The sequence below is a fragment of the Gobio gobio genome (assembly GCF_949357685.1).
Source record: "Gobio gobio genome assembly, chromosome: 13".
Lineage (NCBI taxonomy): Eukaryota > Metazoa > Chordata > Actinopteri > Cypriniformes > Gobionidae > Gobio > Gobio gobio.
In genome coordinates, this window is record NC_137106.1 from 38124376 (window position 1) to 38141863 (window position 17488).

The following is a 17488-nucleotide window of genomic DNA, read 5'->3' on the forward strand; positions in this document are numbered from 1 at the left end:
TATGGCATCACTCACATTTTCTTAAGAAAATGTACATGTCTAGTTATAGTTGCTAACCAACTGATGAGGGATGTCAGACAGCTATGTTATCTGTATCACCTCAACAAAGGTACTTCAGTAGTTCCTTGCAGCATGTGGTTCATCTGATGTGAAAGTCACAGCAGTGAAGAGCACATTACATTCGTGGGTCATTGGGTCTAGGGGGCTTTTCTTCTACTGTCACTGTGGTTTAAATCATAAATCAAGCAGCCAGGGGGTGATATTAAAAGGCTAGTAACTAATTTCAGAAGATGAGATCATGAAACAGAATAAGATTTAGTTACACTACACACCAACTGCACATTTACAGTGACCCCAAAAAAGTTGGACGCTTAAGTATGCCAATAATGCCAAAATATCACTGCGTTAATTGCATTTTTCCCTCAAGTAACGCAATGAGATTCATATTTTTCAAAGTGTACTTTAAATACTGTTTGGGTCCACAGTATGAGCATGTTCCCTTCCCCCAGCCTGTGTCATTCGGAAGGGCGGCTCAGCTGCTAGAAACTTGGACAGTTGCCTCATCTCATCCAAACTTAATACACTGTCATTTATAAAAACGTTTAATCTGGGGGCAAAATAGGACATTTCCAAGGATATAAAGTGAAAAATCCTTCTGAAATATTTTCCCACTTTGACATCATTGTAACAGCATCATTATTACAATTTTACTATTTATTTTGACACTTTTACTCTCTTCAGTCACATTTAAAAATATCAGAATTTCATTGCATTAAATACAAAATATCAACCAAAGTGGCAACTGCAAACAAATGAAACTTGAACTTCACTTTTCTATGCCACTTATTTTTCTTTCTTTTTTTTGTGGTGTTGTAATTAATTATATTAAGAATAAAAATGTTCCACAAGTTTTGGACACTTTCTGGTTGTCAATATATTTTTAAACTTATCAAACTGTATTGTGAAATCTGACTGTGTGTTTGTGGTATATCTCTTTACAATAAAAGCCCCTATTATGTAATTCGAATACAATACATTTTTAATTGTGTCTAAAGTTTCCAAATACTTCTCGGCATCACTGTTTTTTTTTTTTTAATAGTTCAGTATTTTACCCAAAACCTGTGAAAGTATCAACCTAAAAGCACTGAGACAATCAATACCAGGGTGAGAGAGAATATAGTTCACAGGAGCATTTATGGGGCTCGGCAGACATGCCAAAACAACTGCAGCTTGTTGTCAACACAGCAACACCAGAGTTGTGGCCAGCAGCATCTTTGATACGGTGCAGTCCACTCCCTAAAATAACACGGCACCGCTGAATGTAGGTCAGGCATGCTGGCAATATGTTGCAGGTTCCACGCGCTCCTGCCTCGCTGGCTCAAAAACAAACAGTAGAGTACAAGCCGATCGTCTGCAGCACATATACAGTAATACAGATCATCATGACACCATCTTCAGGGTTCTTTAAAAACCTAATAGTTCTCAAAGTCAAAATAAAACGCAGTGAAAAAATTGTATGAATAGTAAAATAAGAATAATCACATTATGTTATAAGAAGTGCATCAAAAAGATCCAAATATCTAATTGATCTAGTGGTTGAACTATTTCGGCTGGTGAAAAAAACAAATGCATTTACACTGAGCTTAAAATATTAAGGGTTTATTCTGAACAGTATTTGGCATGTTTGACTCTCAATAATAAGATGCTACTTGATTCAAATGACTGATAATTGATTCTCATTGGTCAACTGCAGCATTATAGTGGCAACAAAGTGTTTAATTGATCATCGTCTCAATTTCTACATAGTTGTGCCGGTTTCATGTCTCGCATATGGTGTTCTGGTGTCTTTTTCCCCTCACACAATACAATAAGTTATGCTCAAATCAATATTTTATGTCCATTTTCCAAGGTCACTGGAAAATAAACATTTCAGGACGATACAAGACCCTGATCCCCCAGTTTGGGTTTATTTTTTAACATTTACATGTATATTGATGTAGGGGAGCGCGGGGCACAACCTAACGCTGGGTTAGTTGTAACACGCATGTTTTAACCCTTTCCACACATGCCAGAATTACGAAACTTAGTGTATTTACTAGTTGCATATCAACATTATTTAGAGAAATTAAAAAATTTCTGGAAGATATTACTGAACATTTATTTAACCATAAGTAATACCATAAGCAAAAGTTAATTTCTTACTTAAGTTTAGTTTTCATATCTGTTTTTTGTGTTTATTTAAAATAAGACAAATCCGATATTATTTTAATCTTATATCTGTTATTTAACAGTTGAGATCGGTCTTTAATGTTGATCTTACAGCAGAAGACAAAAGCCGCGATTTAAATCCCAGTTGCGCAGGTGGGGTGCTTTGTAACACTGCGTTACAATGAGCCCCTATTAGAAATATGCCATTATATTCTATACTTTTATTAATTCTTTTGAGAAACCGTGAGAAAAGGGTGAATAATGACTGAGAGTTAATGTTCAGTAATGTAAACTATGCTGTATAGCTGTATTTAGGATGTGTTTGTAGTCAAACTAAAAAATGCTTGTATTTTTTATGAGTAAAAAATGCCATTATTTTATTTAAAAATGTTAATAATTGTATTTTGTAGACAAAATATTTTAGTTTGTCTTGTATATTTTTTTTATTATATCAGATAACATTTTAAGCTGTCATTTGGTCATGTTACATTGTGCCCCACCACATGTTACAATGTACTCCACCTATGGGGCATGTTGTCACATTTCACTTCCATTCTTTCGGGGTAAATCAAGAAAAAAGTATACACTGTATTAATGAAACAAAACCACATAATTGTACTAGACATGTGTGCAATTAATGTGGGAAAAAATACATACTCTGAACCCCGAGTGGATTTACACAAACTGAGAAAGTCAAAAAGTGTTAGGTTGTGCCCGGCTCTCCCCTACACTACAGTTCAAATGTTTGGGGTCATTACAATTTTTTTTAGAGAAATTAATTATTCAGCAAGGATGCATTAAACTGATCAAAAGTGACATTAAAGACATTTATAATGTTACAAAAGATTTCTATTTCACTTTCTACTCATTAAATAATTCTGATGGTACAAGAAAACCTTGCTAGTACCATGGTACTTTTAGGATTTTTTGTTATCAGTGGAGAAAAAAGGCCAGTGAAAGTGACAGAGAAAGGGTGTATATGGGGGCCACATGCAGCTGCCCTCTCAACACCATGTGACCGCTGATGACACAAGCACACTGACACACATACAAACACTCCCACGTTAATGGACTTTCATTAAAGGCGTCTTCCTTTCCCAAATGCAAAATAATGCATAAACATGTTCCAACAAAATATGCCAATCCAACTAAAAAAATCACACCAAACACAAAGCCAGCATATACTCAATTATCCATAAAAGAAAACGCAGCCGCTCAACTTCACATCCGAACAATATTTCAAACAATCTCAGCAATGTCAACCTGTCAGAGACTTCCTATTAGAAGTACACTTGAGCGTGTCAGTTGATCCGTCCTCTTACCTGCTCACCGGCTGAGGTAAAACACGATGAATGAAAGAGAATGAAGATTCGTTTAGTGTGCTCGGTGCGGCATGCGGCGCTGATGTGTGTCAGATCTGATGTCAGATGTGACAGCTCTGAGAGCTCGTGCTGTCTGATATGTTGTCGTTCTCTCTCTGTATCTCTTCCTCACTCACTTCACTAGCCCGTTTCTTCCATTCTGTCTTTCTCTCTGGAGGAGGGGCTGTCTCACCACACTGAGGGGCTATTTTGGGACTTGACCTCTCCCTCCCTGGAGCAGGCCTCGTGCTGGCCTCACTTTGTCTGCCCCACCAGCATGGGCAGCTGCTGCGGGGAAATTACACAGGGGTTTGAGGGGTAACTGGACACTCTAAGGTCATAGCACACACTCAGGCTTCCACATTAGCACTATCGTCAACAAGGCTTGTACACTATTGTACTGTAGAATACAGCCTACATGTGCAAAGTGGCAAAAATGTTTTTATTTATGGCTGTTTACATAATAAATTCTACTGTCACCTTTGGCTTGCATAGTTGGAGACGCTTAATATTCAGCAATATAATTATTTGACTGCACTGACACTATCAGATGAGAACAAAACTTGAACTGAATTGAGTTGAATAATGATACTATTGTTTTCTGCTTTATAGCTGAATTCATTTTTTTTGTGTTATTGAACCGAACTGAATCAACATTGAACTGACTCAAGCTGAATAATGACACTATTGTCTTCTATAGAGCTCTTTATCGCTGAATTGAACTTGTTTCATAATGAATGAACTTTTAAGTTATTGAACTGAATCAACACTGAACTGCTTTGAGCTGAATAATGGCACTATTCTCTTACTACATCTGCATCAAATGCACCACAAACATTAACATTTGCATTTTAAACACTGAATATGATTTAAATGGAAATCTTAGCCAATGCAACAGATTCTTTGGAAACCTACAAGCTTCTTGATGTAAGAACAGAGTATGCTGTACTGACTGACACAGCATTGACACACAATTCCCTTACAAGATAACGTGCCATGGTAAAAATAATAAAATGTTTTAAAACGTTACCTTGATTGTAATACCATGGTATTTGGCTTGTAAATGGCATTTATATGTATATACAAATATGTTACTACAGTTCAAAAGTTTGGGGTCAGTAAGACTTTTTTTTTTTCATAAATTAAAAATTTTATTCAGCGAGGATGTATTAAATTGCTCAAAGGTGACAATAAAAGACATTAATAATAATAACACAAAATATTTCTATTAGAACTTTCTATTCATCAAAATAAAAAAAATGTATCATGGTTTCCTTAAAAATATTAAGCAGTACAGCTGTTTTCAATGTTTTTTGAGCAGCAAACCATCACATTAGAATGATTTCTGAAGGATCATGTGACACAAAACTGGAGTAATGATGCTGAAAATTCAGCTTTGACATCACAGGAATAAATTACATTACATTACATAAAACATTAAAATACAACACAGTTATTTTAAATTGGTAATAATATTTTTCACATCAATACTGTTTTATTGTCTTTTTGATCAAATACATGCAGCTTTGATGAGCATAAGAGACTTCTCTCAACTTTTATTTTTTGAATCTTACCGACCCAATTTTTTTTAAACATGTTATAGATTGAAGTATAATGTTATCACCATTTGATGCTATAAAACTAACATGGTTCCACTACAGTAAAGTTTTGTAAGGAAATACAACAACAGAATCTCAAGGGCTATAAAATGGTCAACTAGCTAATAAAAAGCTGCCTTGACTAACTAACAAACAAATCTCCAAACTGTAATTACATTCTCCCAGATAGATGTGATCAAATAACAGTGGTAAATGGAGCTGGGTGTGCTGCAATCTTATTGGTAGTTGAAAATCATGTTAAAATTACTCCATGAGCAAGCATGCATAAAACAAGAAACTGCACAACAGAAATAATAATAAATAAATAAATAAAAACAACTATAACATGCAAATGCCACAAAGTTTGAGATCTTTAGCACATTTTCAAATCACACAGACGTTTCATCTACTCTCTCTCTAGATGAGACTGAATTCTCTGGATTCTCCACATTACTCAGATTACATCACTCTAAATAAACATGCACATGACATGATCTGGTCTCAACTGGGTAAAAATACAGACGTGAGAAACATGGGTGTGTGTGTGTGTGTGTGTGTGTGTGTGTGTGTGTGTGTGTGTGTGTGCGTGTGTGTGTGTGTGTGTGTGTGTGTGTGTGTGTGTGTGTGTGTGTGTGTGTGTGTGTGTGTGTGTGTGTGTGTGTGTGTGTGTGTGTGTGACTCTGTGTGTATGTGTAAATCACATCAGTGTGTCCTGACAACTGTTCAAATTCTATTACATGCTATTAGTGCAGATGCATGTGTGCTTTATTATTAGTGTGTGTGTGTGTGTGTGTGTGTGTGAGTGTGTGTGCGAATCCTTCTCATACTGTACATCTGATCTGTGGAATAAGGGTGTGTCTGCATTACTGGTGCTGCAGACATTGTTCTGTGGGCTGATCTCATCGGGATCAGCTGTGTGCTGATCTACTGCCAGTCTCTATATACTACAAACAACTACTACTGCAGAACCCATAGAACTACTTCTGTACTATCTATCTATCTATCTATCTATCTATCTATCTATCTATCTATCTATCTATCTATCTATCTATCTATCTATCTATCTATCTATCTATCTATCTATCTATCTATCTATCTATCTATCTATCTATCTATCTCCTTAGTTATGCCATTTTTTGGTCAACAATTTGTCAAGCAGTGACATCAATGTTCTTAAATATGACATACTCAAGGCTACTTTATATAAAAAAACATAATTTTACAGTTTTATTTATATTTTAAAAAATTGTTTTAAGTTAATATTATTTGTAAACTTACTTTCAAGATTACTAAACGTTTAAACAGTTAAACTTAAATGTTGAGTGTAAATGATACACTGCATTTAAGTTTATTAATTAATCATTTATTTAAATGTGTTATTTTGAATGTAGTGTTTATGCATGCACTTGACAAGTGAACAAATTGGTGTTCATGATATACTACGAACTTGAGTAATACGCTCCAAAAGTTTGGAGTCTGTAAGATTTTTCGGTAACACTTTATTTTAGCATTACTAGTAATAACAATAAATTATGCATAATTACATGAAACCAAAGCAAATGAATGCTCCTTACCATATAGTAGGCCTAAGTACTTAAATGTATAATTACAGTGTAACAGAGACACCTTCAAATAAAGTGTAACCGATTTTTCTCATGTTTTTGAAAAAAAGGCTTTTATGTTCACAGAGGAAGCAATTTTAAGATTCTTTGAAACTAAAAATAAAGAAAGGTTATTTTATAACATTATACATGTCTTTACTGTCACTGTTTTTACTTTTTGAGTACTAATTACATATGTTTTAAGTTATTAATAATTATTTTCATATATATATATATATCTTACTGAACCCAAACTATTGAATGTATATCTTCTCCACAAGATGGCGCTGTTTGCTTGAAAGTCATACATGGCAGTCATACATAGCACAAAAAAACACCCTGCCAACTAGATGCTGAATAATTGGTGTTTTAAGAGGAAGAGACATTTGACTGTTTCTACGAGATGGGAAAGATGTTTCCGTCATCTGTAACGGTCTCAAAATTATATACAGTTGCGAGAAAAAGTATGTGAACCGCTTGCAGAATCTGTGAAAATGTGAATAATTTTAACTAAATAAGAGATCATACAAAATGCATTATGTTTTATTTAGTGCTGTCCTGAATAAGATATTTTACATAAAAAATGTTTACATATAGTCCACAAGACAAAAAAAATTGCTGAATTTATAATGATTTGATTTTGACTGTTTGATTTTGAGATCCATCTTTTCACACAGAGGAAAATTGAGGAACTCAAACACAACAATTACAAAAAGGTTGAAACATTCGCAGATGCTCCAAAAGGAAACACGATGCATTAAGAGCCGGGGGTGAAATCAGTGAATGTTTTGAACCTTTTTTTAATCGTTGTGTTTGAGTCCCTCGATTGTTCTCAGTGTGAAAAGATGGATCTCAGAATCATACAGTCATTGCTGGAGAGGGTTCATATATTCAAAAGATGCTGGAAAACTGAAGAATGTGCAGGACCTGGATTTTTCTGAAAAACATTGGGCAGTTCACATACTTTTTCTTGCAACTGTATTTAAAAACTGATTTTGTTTCCTCCTGAAAGCTTGTGATTCAAATTGGCGATATATTTCCCAGCATTCATATTATACACTCAAAGCTCCATTCTGAGAGACATTCTGGAATCACTGCACGCATGATGAAGAATCAGGGTGGAAGCTCGCAGGAAGACTGAGTGTGAGTCACTAGTGTAGGAGTATCAGTCCGTGCTGAGCTCTGTGGCCTCTCATGGAGAAACAGATGTGTGTTGCACGGACTGACTCATTGTCTGCTGATACTGAACACAAAGACTTCAGTCACCCCCTCAAAATAACACTGGATTCAGCAAGAAACACACACAGAATTCTTCACAACAAGGCATCAACAGAAAGTCCACAAAAGAAGCAGAAAAGGTGCTTGACCAACCAAATGTCACAGAGTTGGTTGTAACAAGCACACAGAGTATAACATATATAAATGCAACCAAACTACTTCAAAATGAGGACGAACAGAGAATGGGTGAGAACACAGGTTACAGAGCAAACAAAGGGGACTAAAGAGATACTTTAACAAGGAACAGGTGAATGAAAAGACTAATTAACAAAAGAGAAACTAGATCACGGGAAACACAAGACACAGCATACACTGAAAAAAATGATTCGTTGAATTTACAAAAAAATTGTATCGTAAGTGGTCGCATTCAATTTATTTGATCTCAATTTAAACAAAAACACATGCAATTCCCATAAAAACAATTCATTTTTTTTATTAACATAAAAAAAACTAAATTTAAATTATTTAAACGAGTACAAATTAATTATGCTTAATTCAATCGGGTTATAATATTTTTTTTCAGTGTAACCGGTACACCAAAGAACAGCAGAAATCATCAAAATGTCATACAAAAAAAAGAAGAATTAATATAAAATCTATAAAACATTTTCAGCTGTATTAGATCAAAAACTTGGCTTCTTCTCCATCAAACATCAAGATCATCATATATAATGGTGAAAAATAAATCTAAGATTTAGGCTTGTTCACCGATCTTAAATGTTTGTACTTTTGGTAAAAAACATTGCGGTCAATTTTTATAATATATATATATATATATATAATCAGCATTTATAATTATATATAATAACTTTATATAATATATAATATTTATATATATATGTATTATTTCATATTTAATTTATATATACTATTTATTCTAAAAGTAATTGCATTTATTTAAGAAAAAACATATATAAAAAAGAAAAAAATCATTATAATAAATTCTACATTTTATATTGTCCATCCATCCTTTCTCCACTCCGCTTGTCCTATGTAGAGTCACAGGAAATTATACTATATAATTATGTTTTTTTTATATAATTTATCATTATTACATAATTTAAAATGATTGTGTATGTATTCATCATGTGTGCATATGGGTCCAATTCTTCAATAAAAGTCTCTTTACAAAGCTTCATTAATGACAGATTCCTAAAACAAGCAGTGATGAAATGTGGCATTCAAACTGACTGAATACAACAATCAGGCATCTTGTTTCAGAAATAACTGTCAGTTGCTTCACAACCAAAAAGTCAACATACTGTAAGAATTGATTTACATTACCATTCTTCCAATGCTAATGTCACGTTACACAGAAACTAAAGACGCAACTATGGACTATATGAAGGAAAAGCTCCTGCTCAGAGACCCTCGCACACACACAAAAGACACTTATTTTAAAAGTTTCACACATGATTTATTAAGAGGAAAGGCAGCTTCCCAGACTGGCTGTAAAACGCAGTGACACCAGAGACTGCAGCGTGTTATTTTACAACAAACAGCAGCAAACAAATGGACAAATGTAATGATATAGGAAAAGAAGGAAACCAGCAGGTCACGTTCCAGAGACACAAGTTCAGTTAAAGGAGAGATTCCTGTAGCACATTAATAATGCAGTTTCCGCTGAGTGAAACAATGACGCAGCCGGTTTCCTTTTCACTTTCACTTATTTAAAGCTAAAGTGTGCTTTTTGAGGTTAAAACACTTTCTTCCATCTCAGTTTCCAAAAACACAGCTCGGTTAATTTTAATGGTTCTCATCTGTTTAAGCAGATCCACAGGCTGTCTGATTCTCCCTCATGAAAGACATCGAGAGGGTACACGTCTAGTTAAATACAGCTGAGCATGCTGTTCTGAAGATGAAATGAAAGCTCAAGTGAAAAACAGTAATGTTACTGAAACGGTGTTATGTAATGCTTTCTTGATTCATCTGAAAGCGGAGCAGAGGGATTCAGCTGTGAGAGTAACACTGAAACTCTCACTATAATCTCATCATCATCGCTGTGTCTTGATGTGGAATGATGTTGCTACAGTGCATTAGACCAGGGTTCACAAGTTAATGGGGGGGGGGGGGGGGTTGAGGAATGGGAGGAAGTAACCCCCCCCCCCCCCCCCCCCCGGGCCATAACCAAAACTACCAAGTTCTTTACAACAACCCCCCAATATTTAAACCATGGTTAAAGGAACATAGGATATAGATTTATTATTAAATTTCACCAGCACGCTCCAAACGTGAGATAAGATTTGCGCAAGACTCCTATCATGACGAAGATGAAATGTATGACCCATTTGAATTCTATAGAGAATGTACTACTTTAAAAATCAAACATGATCTAAAGCAGCCACAAACGACAAAGACTGATGAAAAGAGGAGAAAACATACTGCATCAAAATAAATTAGAAAGCATTTTAAACTACTCATGACCACTCTTACTAGAATTGATCACGTTATACTCTAACAATGGTACATTTTGAATTGAATAACTTGTTGTAGAATTTATAATAGGTCTGTTAATTAGATTAGATTAGATTAGATTCAACTTTATTGTCATTACACAAGTACAAGTACAAGGCAATCTAACCAGAAGTGCAATAGCAGCAAGTGCAGGATATACAACGGTTGCATAAGTGCAGGACATGGATATGTACTGAATATATGTATAAATATGTATAAATAGAGAGATGGTAATTACTATAAACAGAATTTACAGGTGAATATGTACAGTGAATAGATATACAGATGGCTATTACTATAAACAGAATTTACAGGTGAATATGTACAGTGAATAGATATACAGATGGCTATTACTATAAACAGAATTTAAAGGTGAATATGTACTATGAATATAATATAACATACAGATGGCTATTACTATAAACAGACTTTTACAGATAGAGGTATACAATGATATGTTAGAGACTAAAATGCGGAATATAGTAATGGATTAAGGTAGTGCAATAAATTATGGACAGAAGCTATCCGAGAAAGTGTAAAAGTGCAGTGGAAAGTGATTGCATATTACAGTTAGAAGTACGGTGCAAAATGCAAATGTAAACAGTTTGCATTTTGTTTGCAGTTAATGGAATTAGATTTGTGAAAAAGACATTTTGTAGCTAAAGTTTCAAAATATGTAGACTGCTATTTTTCATTACAAACGCTAAAGATAAAAAGAAAAGAAAAACCAACCAATCAGTTTTCCCCATGTGTAAAATGTGTTCTAATAATAGCTGATATTAGGAAAAAACTGGCCTTTGGATATAGCAAGAGATGACGTAGCAGAAATCATTCAGAGCCTGATTAACTGTAAGAAGTAGGAAATAAACTATTTAATATAAGAAAATATAAAGTTAGTTTGACTTCCCATGGCACTTTGTTTGAAGCAGAACATTCTGTCAAAATGATAAGGTTCCAGGTCTTTAAATAATATAAAATACACCATATGTCCTATGTCAACAGGTAACTAGTAGCTAACTAGGCTATTACTTTATTGCAGTTAAGTTATAAACCAGGTAGGTGATAGGTAAGATATCATAAAAGACCATTTTGCATAAATAAAGCAATAAATGATGCAGTGTGTGTAACGGTTGGGATGCACAGGAACAGGCTGAAGACTCAGAAAATCCAGATATAAACTTAATCTTTAATAATGGCACTCAGGAACAAACAGTAAGGCAATGATGTGGTTGGGTTGTTTTAACCCAGCAATTGGGTTGTTTTAAGCAAACATTTAACCCAACTGCTGGGTTAAAACGACCCATTCACTGGGTTAAAACAACCCAATTGCTGGGTTAGTCCATTTTCAACCCAACTTGGGTTGTTTTTAACCCAGCATTTTTTAGAGTGTAACCTAGGAAACAGACAAGTGGCGGGAAACAGGACATGGGAAGACAAAGGAACATGTGACAGAATCAAAACACAACTGAAAGACCTAACAAACAGACAGACATGTGACAGTGTGCAGTGTGACTTTTAAATACATATATACACATTACACATGCCCATCAATGCAACACCTAAACATCCAGCAAGCTAATGCTCTAAACAGAAAAGAGTTTGAGTTGAGTAGAGAAATCTGATAAGACCTCCGGTGCGTTTAATGATTGATCCACATCCAATCCGACTAATCTAGGACTCAAAGATCCATTATGGCCATTCTGTGTTTATAGCTGATCCCTCCATCTCCAGACATCTAAGATGGACTGCTGCGGTGCGGTTAATGATCCGACTAAAAGACTGGATTTTAGGCATAGTATTTCATCATTTATATGTGTTCAGGGTCCAAAATGTATGTTTGGAACCACGCTTGCAAATGGCCGGTAAATTGAGAAAAGAATACCTAATATAGAACAACAAATATTTCTTACTGGCCATGGCCAATTTGTCCTCTCATTTGGTGCTTGGTGAGTGTTAATCTTGGTCCCTGTATGTGTTCAAACAAGCAAAATACACCCTGACAGTGTGAGAAGGGCCTGTATACACACAGCTACTTCAACAAATAAATGCATCTACAGTACATGAAATAATGATTTGAGCTAAATTGTACATCACCTTTGAGTTTCTGCTACAAGAAATATTGTTACAAAATAAATTGTGTTACAAGTCAAGTAGCCATCTAATATGTAAGTTTTTCTCTATTTCAAGTTTCTTCTAACCCAGCTCTTTGTCTCATATCAGAGCCTTGTTCTTTGTTTGAGTGATGATGTCTCGCATCTGGTTCATGCGAGAATATCAAAGGTTCATGCTCATCCTTAAAAAAAACTGAAGTCCTCAGAGGCCGTGAGAGAGACCATAATATGACAGTAATTCATTAATAAAGAATGTAATACTTTTATCCAGCAAGGATGTAAATTTATCAAAAGTGAAACTGACAGTAAAGACATTTATAAAGTTACAAAATATTTCTATTTCAAATAAATACTGTTCTTTTAAACTTTCTATTCATCAAATTCCTATTCCTATTAATAAAACAAATCTCCCTTCAGATCCATTTGAATAAATCTTGCATACAACATGATACGGACAAAACTATCTGCAGGGTGTTTTAACACAATTTCAAAACTGAATTTATAACCAAAATATCAAAAAGCACCTCTTTTATTTTTTTGGGGGGGTGGGGGGGGGTTAAGTGGTTAATTAAGTGGTTAATTTTCCTGTCATCAACTAACTCACTCGACTAGCTGAGGAAATGGCATAGAGGCTACTACATACAGTAGGAATAGCTTTGTTGTGCTTGATTGTAGGGCTGCACAATGTGGCCTACAATTGTTTTTATAAATCAATATTGCTAATAATAATTATGATTATTATTATTACTAAATAAAATTCTTAAACAAAATAAGAAACACTATAAATAAAAAAACATCATTATATTTTACAGAAAACTGCAGGGTGACCTGTTAACATACATTTTATTATAAAATATAAAATTATTATGATACAAATCTATGAAAGCAATTTCTTAATTTTTGTCAGGAAATCTTATGCATCCACTGAGAGAGAAAAAAAACCTCCTAAACACTTCTCTACACTGGAGGAAAACGTAATTTTTAAGAGAGAAGTATAATTTTTACTAATTTTACCGAAAATTGGGGGTTGTGAGCATCATTGAGTACACAAATGTAATGTCATATCTGTTTCATTCATACTGGAAGCCATGCATAAGGTCAACAAGTGAGTCTCATAAAAGTTGTGTAACTTATGACGTTCCAGGAAATCCCTTATGGACGAAGGCATCTAGATATCGCTGCAGCTAAAATAACATGCAGATTGGGACATTTTGACTAGTGCCGTTTCTAGGCCTAGACGAACTAGTCGGTTGTCTAGGGTTCCACCTGATAGAGGGGGTGCCAATGAGAGAGTCCACATGTTTTGAGTCATGTGACCTGAATAATGCCGCTAAACGCCACCTCCGTCAAAAATGAGATAATGATATTGAGCGAATGCTCTCCACACATGGTACACGTTCATCAAATGCTTTAGCTTCAAATGTGCTAAATCCCGGCGTTAGCCCTTTCAGAAATGCAGATTTGTTGGCAAAAACCATCAAACGCCCCTTGCCTTTGTCAGCAAAATCCTCTAAGTCCACAGAAACAAATCAGAAGATGCGAATCGAATCATATGATTTCAAGATGAATGACAGTGTGCGAATGAGTCGGCTTTCAATTGCCGCGCTGCAAGTTTTTATCATGTTTTATCCATTGTTACAGTGGCAATGACAGGATTTCGTGAGTAGCGAGTAAACACTGTTCCTTGTGCTGCTGTAAAACTCTGACAGAAACGGACGCGTCACTTACAACACAGCTCCCCCTACTGTGTGGATCAGTTTCTTCATTGTTACATTTTCATTTGTAATGTTTCCAGTTGCATCTTTAGTGATTTTGCAACTGTTTAAGGTCCGTTCACTCCAAGCACGGTAACTATAAAGATAACAATAAAGATATAGCTCTAAAAATCATTCTCAATATTAAAGAATAGCAGATTTAACACCACAGCTATAATGATAACAGCGCAGAGAAACGATAGGCCTTTACTGTCTTGTTGTCCAAAGAGGTGGACTTAGTGGTCTTTGCAACAAAAAAAACACACATGGACTTAGCTGGTTTTGCAGCAAAAGACAGTTACATTTGTTAAATATTAATTAATTGACTAAAGTGACAATAAGGCATTTCAATAACTTTCATTGCCATTAAATTGAAATGACTGAACCTAAACATAGGAGCCTGATAAAAATGCTCATTTAAAAGAAAAAATTTCAGGACTTAGAGAGTTTTTGCATCTGAACTCTTCATATGCTGGCACTACATTTTAGCAGGGGTAGGTTTTATTATAAACTATTCAATAACTATTGCCGCTCTCACTGGTTCCCAGCAACGCCATTGGGCTAAAATACTGTCAATCTGATGACGCCTATATGCCATTGGATCAGAGCGCTGTCAAATACTGCCTGAAGTTTGCATGTAAAGTAAAAAAAAAAGAAAAAAGAAACGATGTAATAGGTGCTACCTGACTAGAGAAAACAAAGAAAAAGGCCATTTCCTTCCCATTTGCCAAATAAAACTTCAACACCCATAATGCACTGGGCATGTTGCCGTCCAAAGCCACTCCCCCCAGTCTGATATAGATACCCTTCAGCAGAGTCAAATACCGCCTTGCTTTAGTAAGAAATACTACTTGGCAAACTTTTAGTCATAATGATGTCGACTTGTATTGTTCCAAGGTGCAAAAAGTAAACGTTTGCAGTAGTGAGTTGCAGCCTGTTTCTAGTGAATGATCCAGTGCAAGGCAGGCAGTGTCTAAATGCTGTAAAGAATATTAAATATGGAGAGAACACCGCAACAGAAAATCTGAAAAATCTCAGTTTTAAACTTGATGACTATTAATAGTGTTTTATGCCTAACGGAGGGGAAAAAAATGAAAGAAACTGCAGTTTAGTCAGTTCCGACTCCCCGAAGCAAAATGCCATCACGTGCAGGTAAGAAAGCTGTTGCCATAGTGTTCCATATGTACCATAATGCTGTTTAAAGAGTAGACATAGTATTATACAATTTCCAGTGATAAAACTACCCTTACAATAACCGTTGTATTAATAACCCTCTGTCGATCCGACTGTCCGTGGGCGGAGATACAAAAATGTGATATAATCTGTCGTTTTCATGAAAGCCCTGGAGCTGTCAAAAGACTTTTGCTCACAAATAAACGTGAAATTCTCGGTAAAGGTAACACGGAAAACAAGTAAACATTGTTCATTTACATATACTATAGACATTGTAACAATACAAAGCGGGTTGAAAATCGACAAAGCACTCTTACCTTGAGTTGTACCAGGTGCACATCCACGTGTCTATTGATGCTATCTTGCTGCACAGAGTGTGTGAGATCTCTGACTCGCTCTGTCGTGGTCCTTAGCCAGGTCTCTATCTCCGGCAGGTGGAGAACCACCTTCCAGTCGGCTCCTGTGTGCAAAGGAGGAGGTTTTTGGTACCTGCGGTAGGGATCTTGTTTCTGGGTCGGCCCATCCCCGCTAACGCTGGGCCCACACAGGTCCGGATCATCGCGTTTATCGAGGTCGGGGTCCAGGGTGGGAGTTACGGAGGTTATCATAGGGGAGGAAGCCTCACTGGCCATCGGCGATACTGCAACGTTCATGGTGAAACACAGCGTGATCCTGAGGATGGAGCCTTTTGGTTTAGCTGTTTAGAGAGAAGAGAGGATGAGATATGTTATGACCCATTAATATTAAAAGAGCTGCCAGATTTTCGTTAAATATGGAAAGGGGAGGCAAATCTAATGGTGGTCACTGTCATGGATGACAGCATGTAAATTGGCTCTCATGCACATAGGAAAGCATTTGAAAAGCATTTAAAAGAAAAGGATTTCTCATCCTGGGGAATTAATTTCCATTTTGAAGGAAAAAAGCATTGCTACATGGATAAAAGCTCTGATCACAGACGAAACACACAGCACAGCTGGTTCAGGGAACATTTTAAACCCTACAGAATTCATACTTGAGATGGCAGGCCTATATTCTGACATCCTCTAGATCTCACTGCAGAGAGCATTTTATTAGACAAAGGATTAGTCATCAATCATTTCATGTATTTTACCAGAAGAGAAGAAGTGACTGTATACACATTTAAAAGCTGCATCTGTTGTTTGAAGTACGCTAGCATATAGATGACCTCAAAGCAAAATGAAGTCACAAAACTCTAAAATATTGATGTCATTGGAAATAGAAATTCATGTCACAAAAATCCTTTAAGATGCTTTCAAGCACCATCACACTCTGTTTAATCCTGGATCAACTATTTTGTATCACGTACATTGAGGATTATATGCATATTCCCATGTCAGCACTAGAGGCTATTTTCATGGTTACATGATAAAATACAATGTCAAACAATAATAAAAGTATCAAGAGTTAAACAAGGACATCCTTTTAAATAATGGAATAGCCCAACAAAGCTCTTATTTCACTCGTGAACATGACTCAACAGTATATAACAGACAGAATATTTGGCTATCACTCTGTCCACATTATGCATACAGTCTTCACAAAAACATTTTTCAAATTTCTTTCTTGCTGAAGAAAATGCCAGTGGTGTCTGGCTTGTGCTAAAGTCAGTACCACAATGCAAACTCACTACTAATGTAATTATTGCATTAGCTACTGTAACATGGCCACTGAATCCTCATGAATAATGCCCGATGAGGTCATACACAGCGTCATTACATCAATAGCTAAGGTCATTTCCACCCTACACAAAGAAATCTGTGATGGTAATGAAGATGAGTCTGAACCGGAACAATTGATGGTCATTATGAGGCTGTCTCACCGGCATTAACCAGAACTGAATATCTAGGCCACTGCAACAGGGAAGTCAACGATTGGAAATCGATATCTTGAACGATCCAGTATGTACGTCTGTTTAATATGCTGCTTCAG

At 35.6% G+C, this 17488-nt stretch overlaps 1 protein-coding gene across 2 annotated transcripts in view; it reads right to left on the reverse strand.

Moving 5' to 3' along the window:
* akap6 (A kinase (PRKA) anchor protein 6) overlaps positions 1–16191 on the reverse strand; it is a gene marked incomplete at its 5' end in the record, with an annotated part of 161965 nt that extends 145774 nt beyond the window's left edge. The window contains one exon of one of the 2 annotated variants that reach the window (XM_079833639.1): positions 15856–16191. In XM_079833639.1, coding sequence (XP_079689765.1) covers positions 15856–16191 — 336 coding nt within the window. Of the gene's footprint in view, positions 1–3530; positions 3743–15855 lie in introns of those variants that run through there. The other variant, XM_079833638.1, reaches the window with a different exon arrangement.
* Between the last annotated feature and the right edge of the window lie 1297 nt (positions 16192–17488).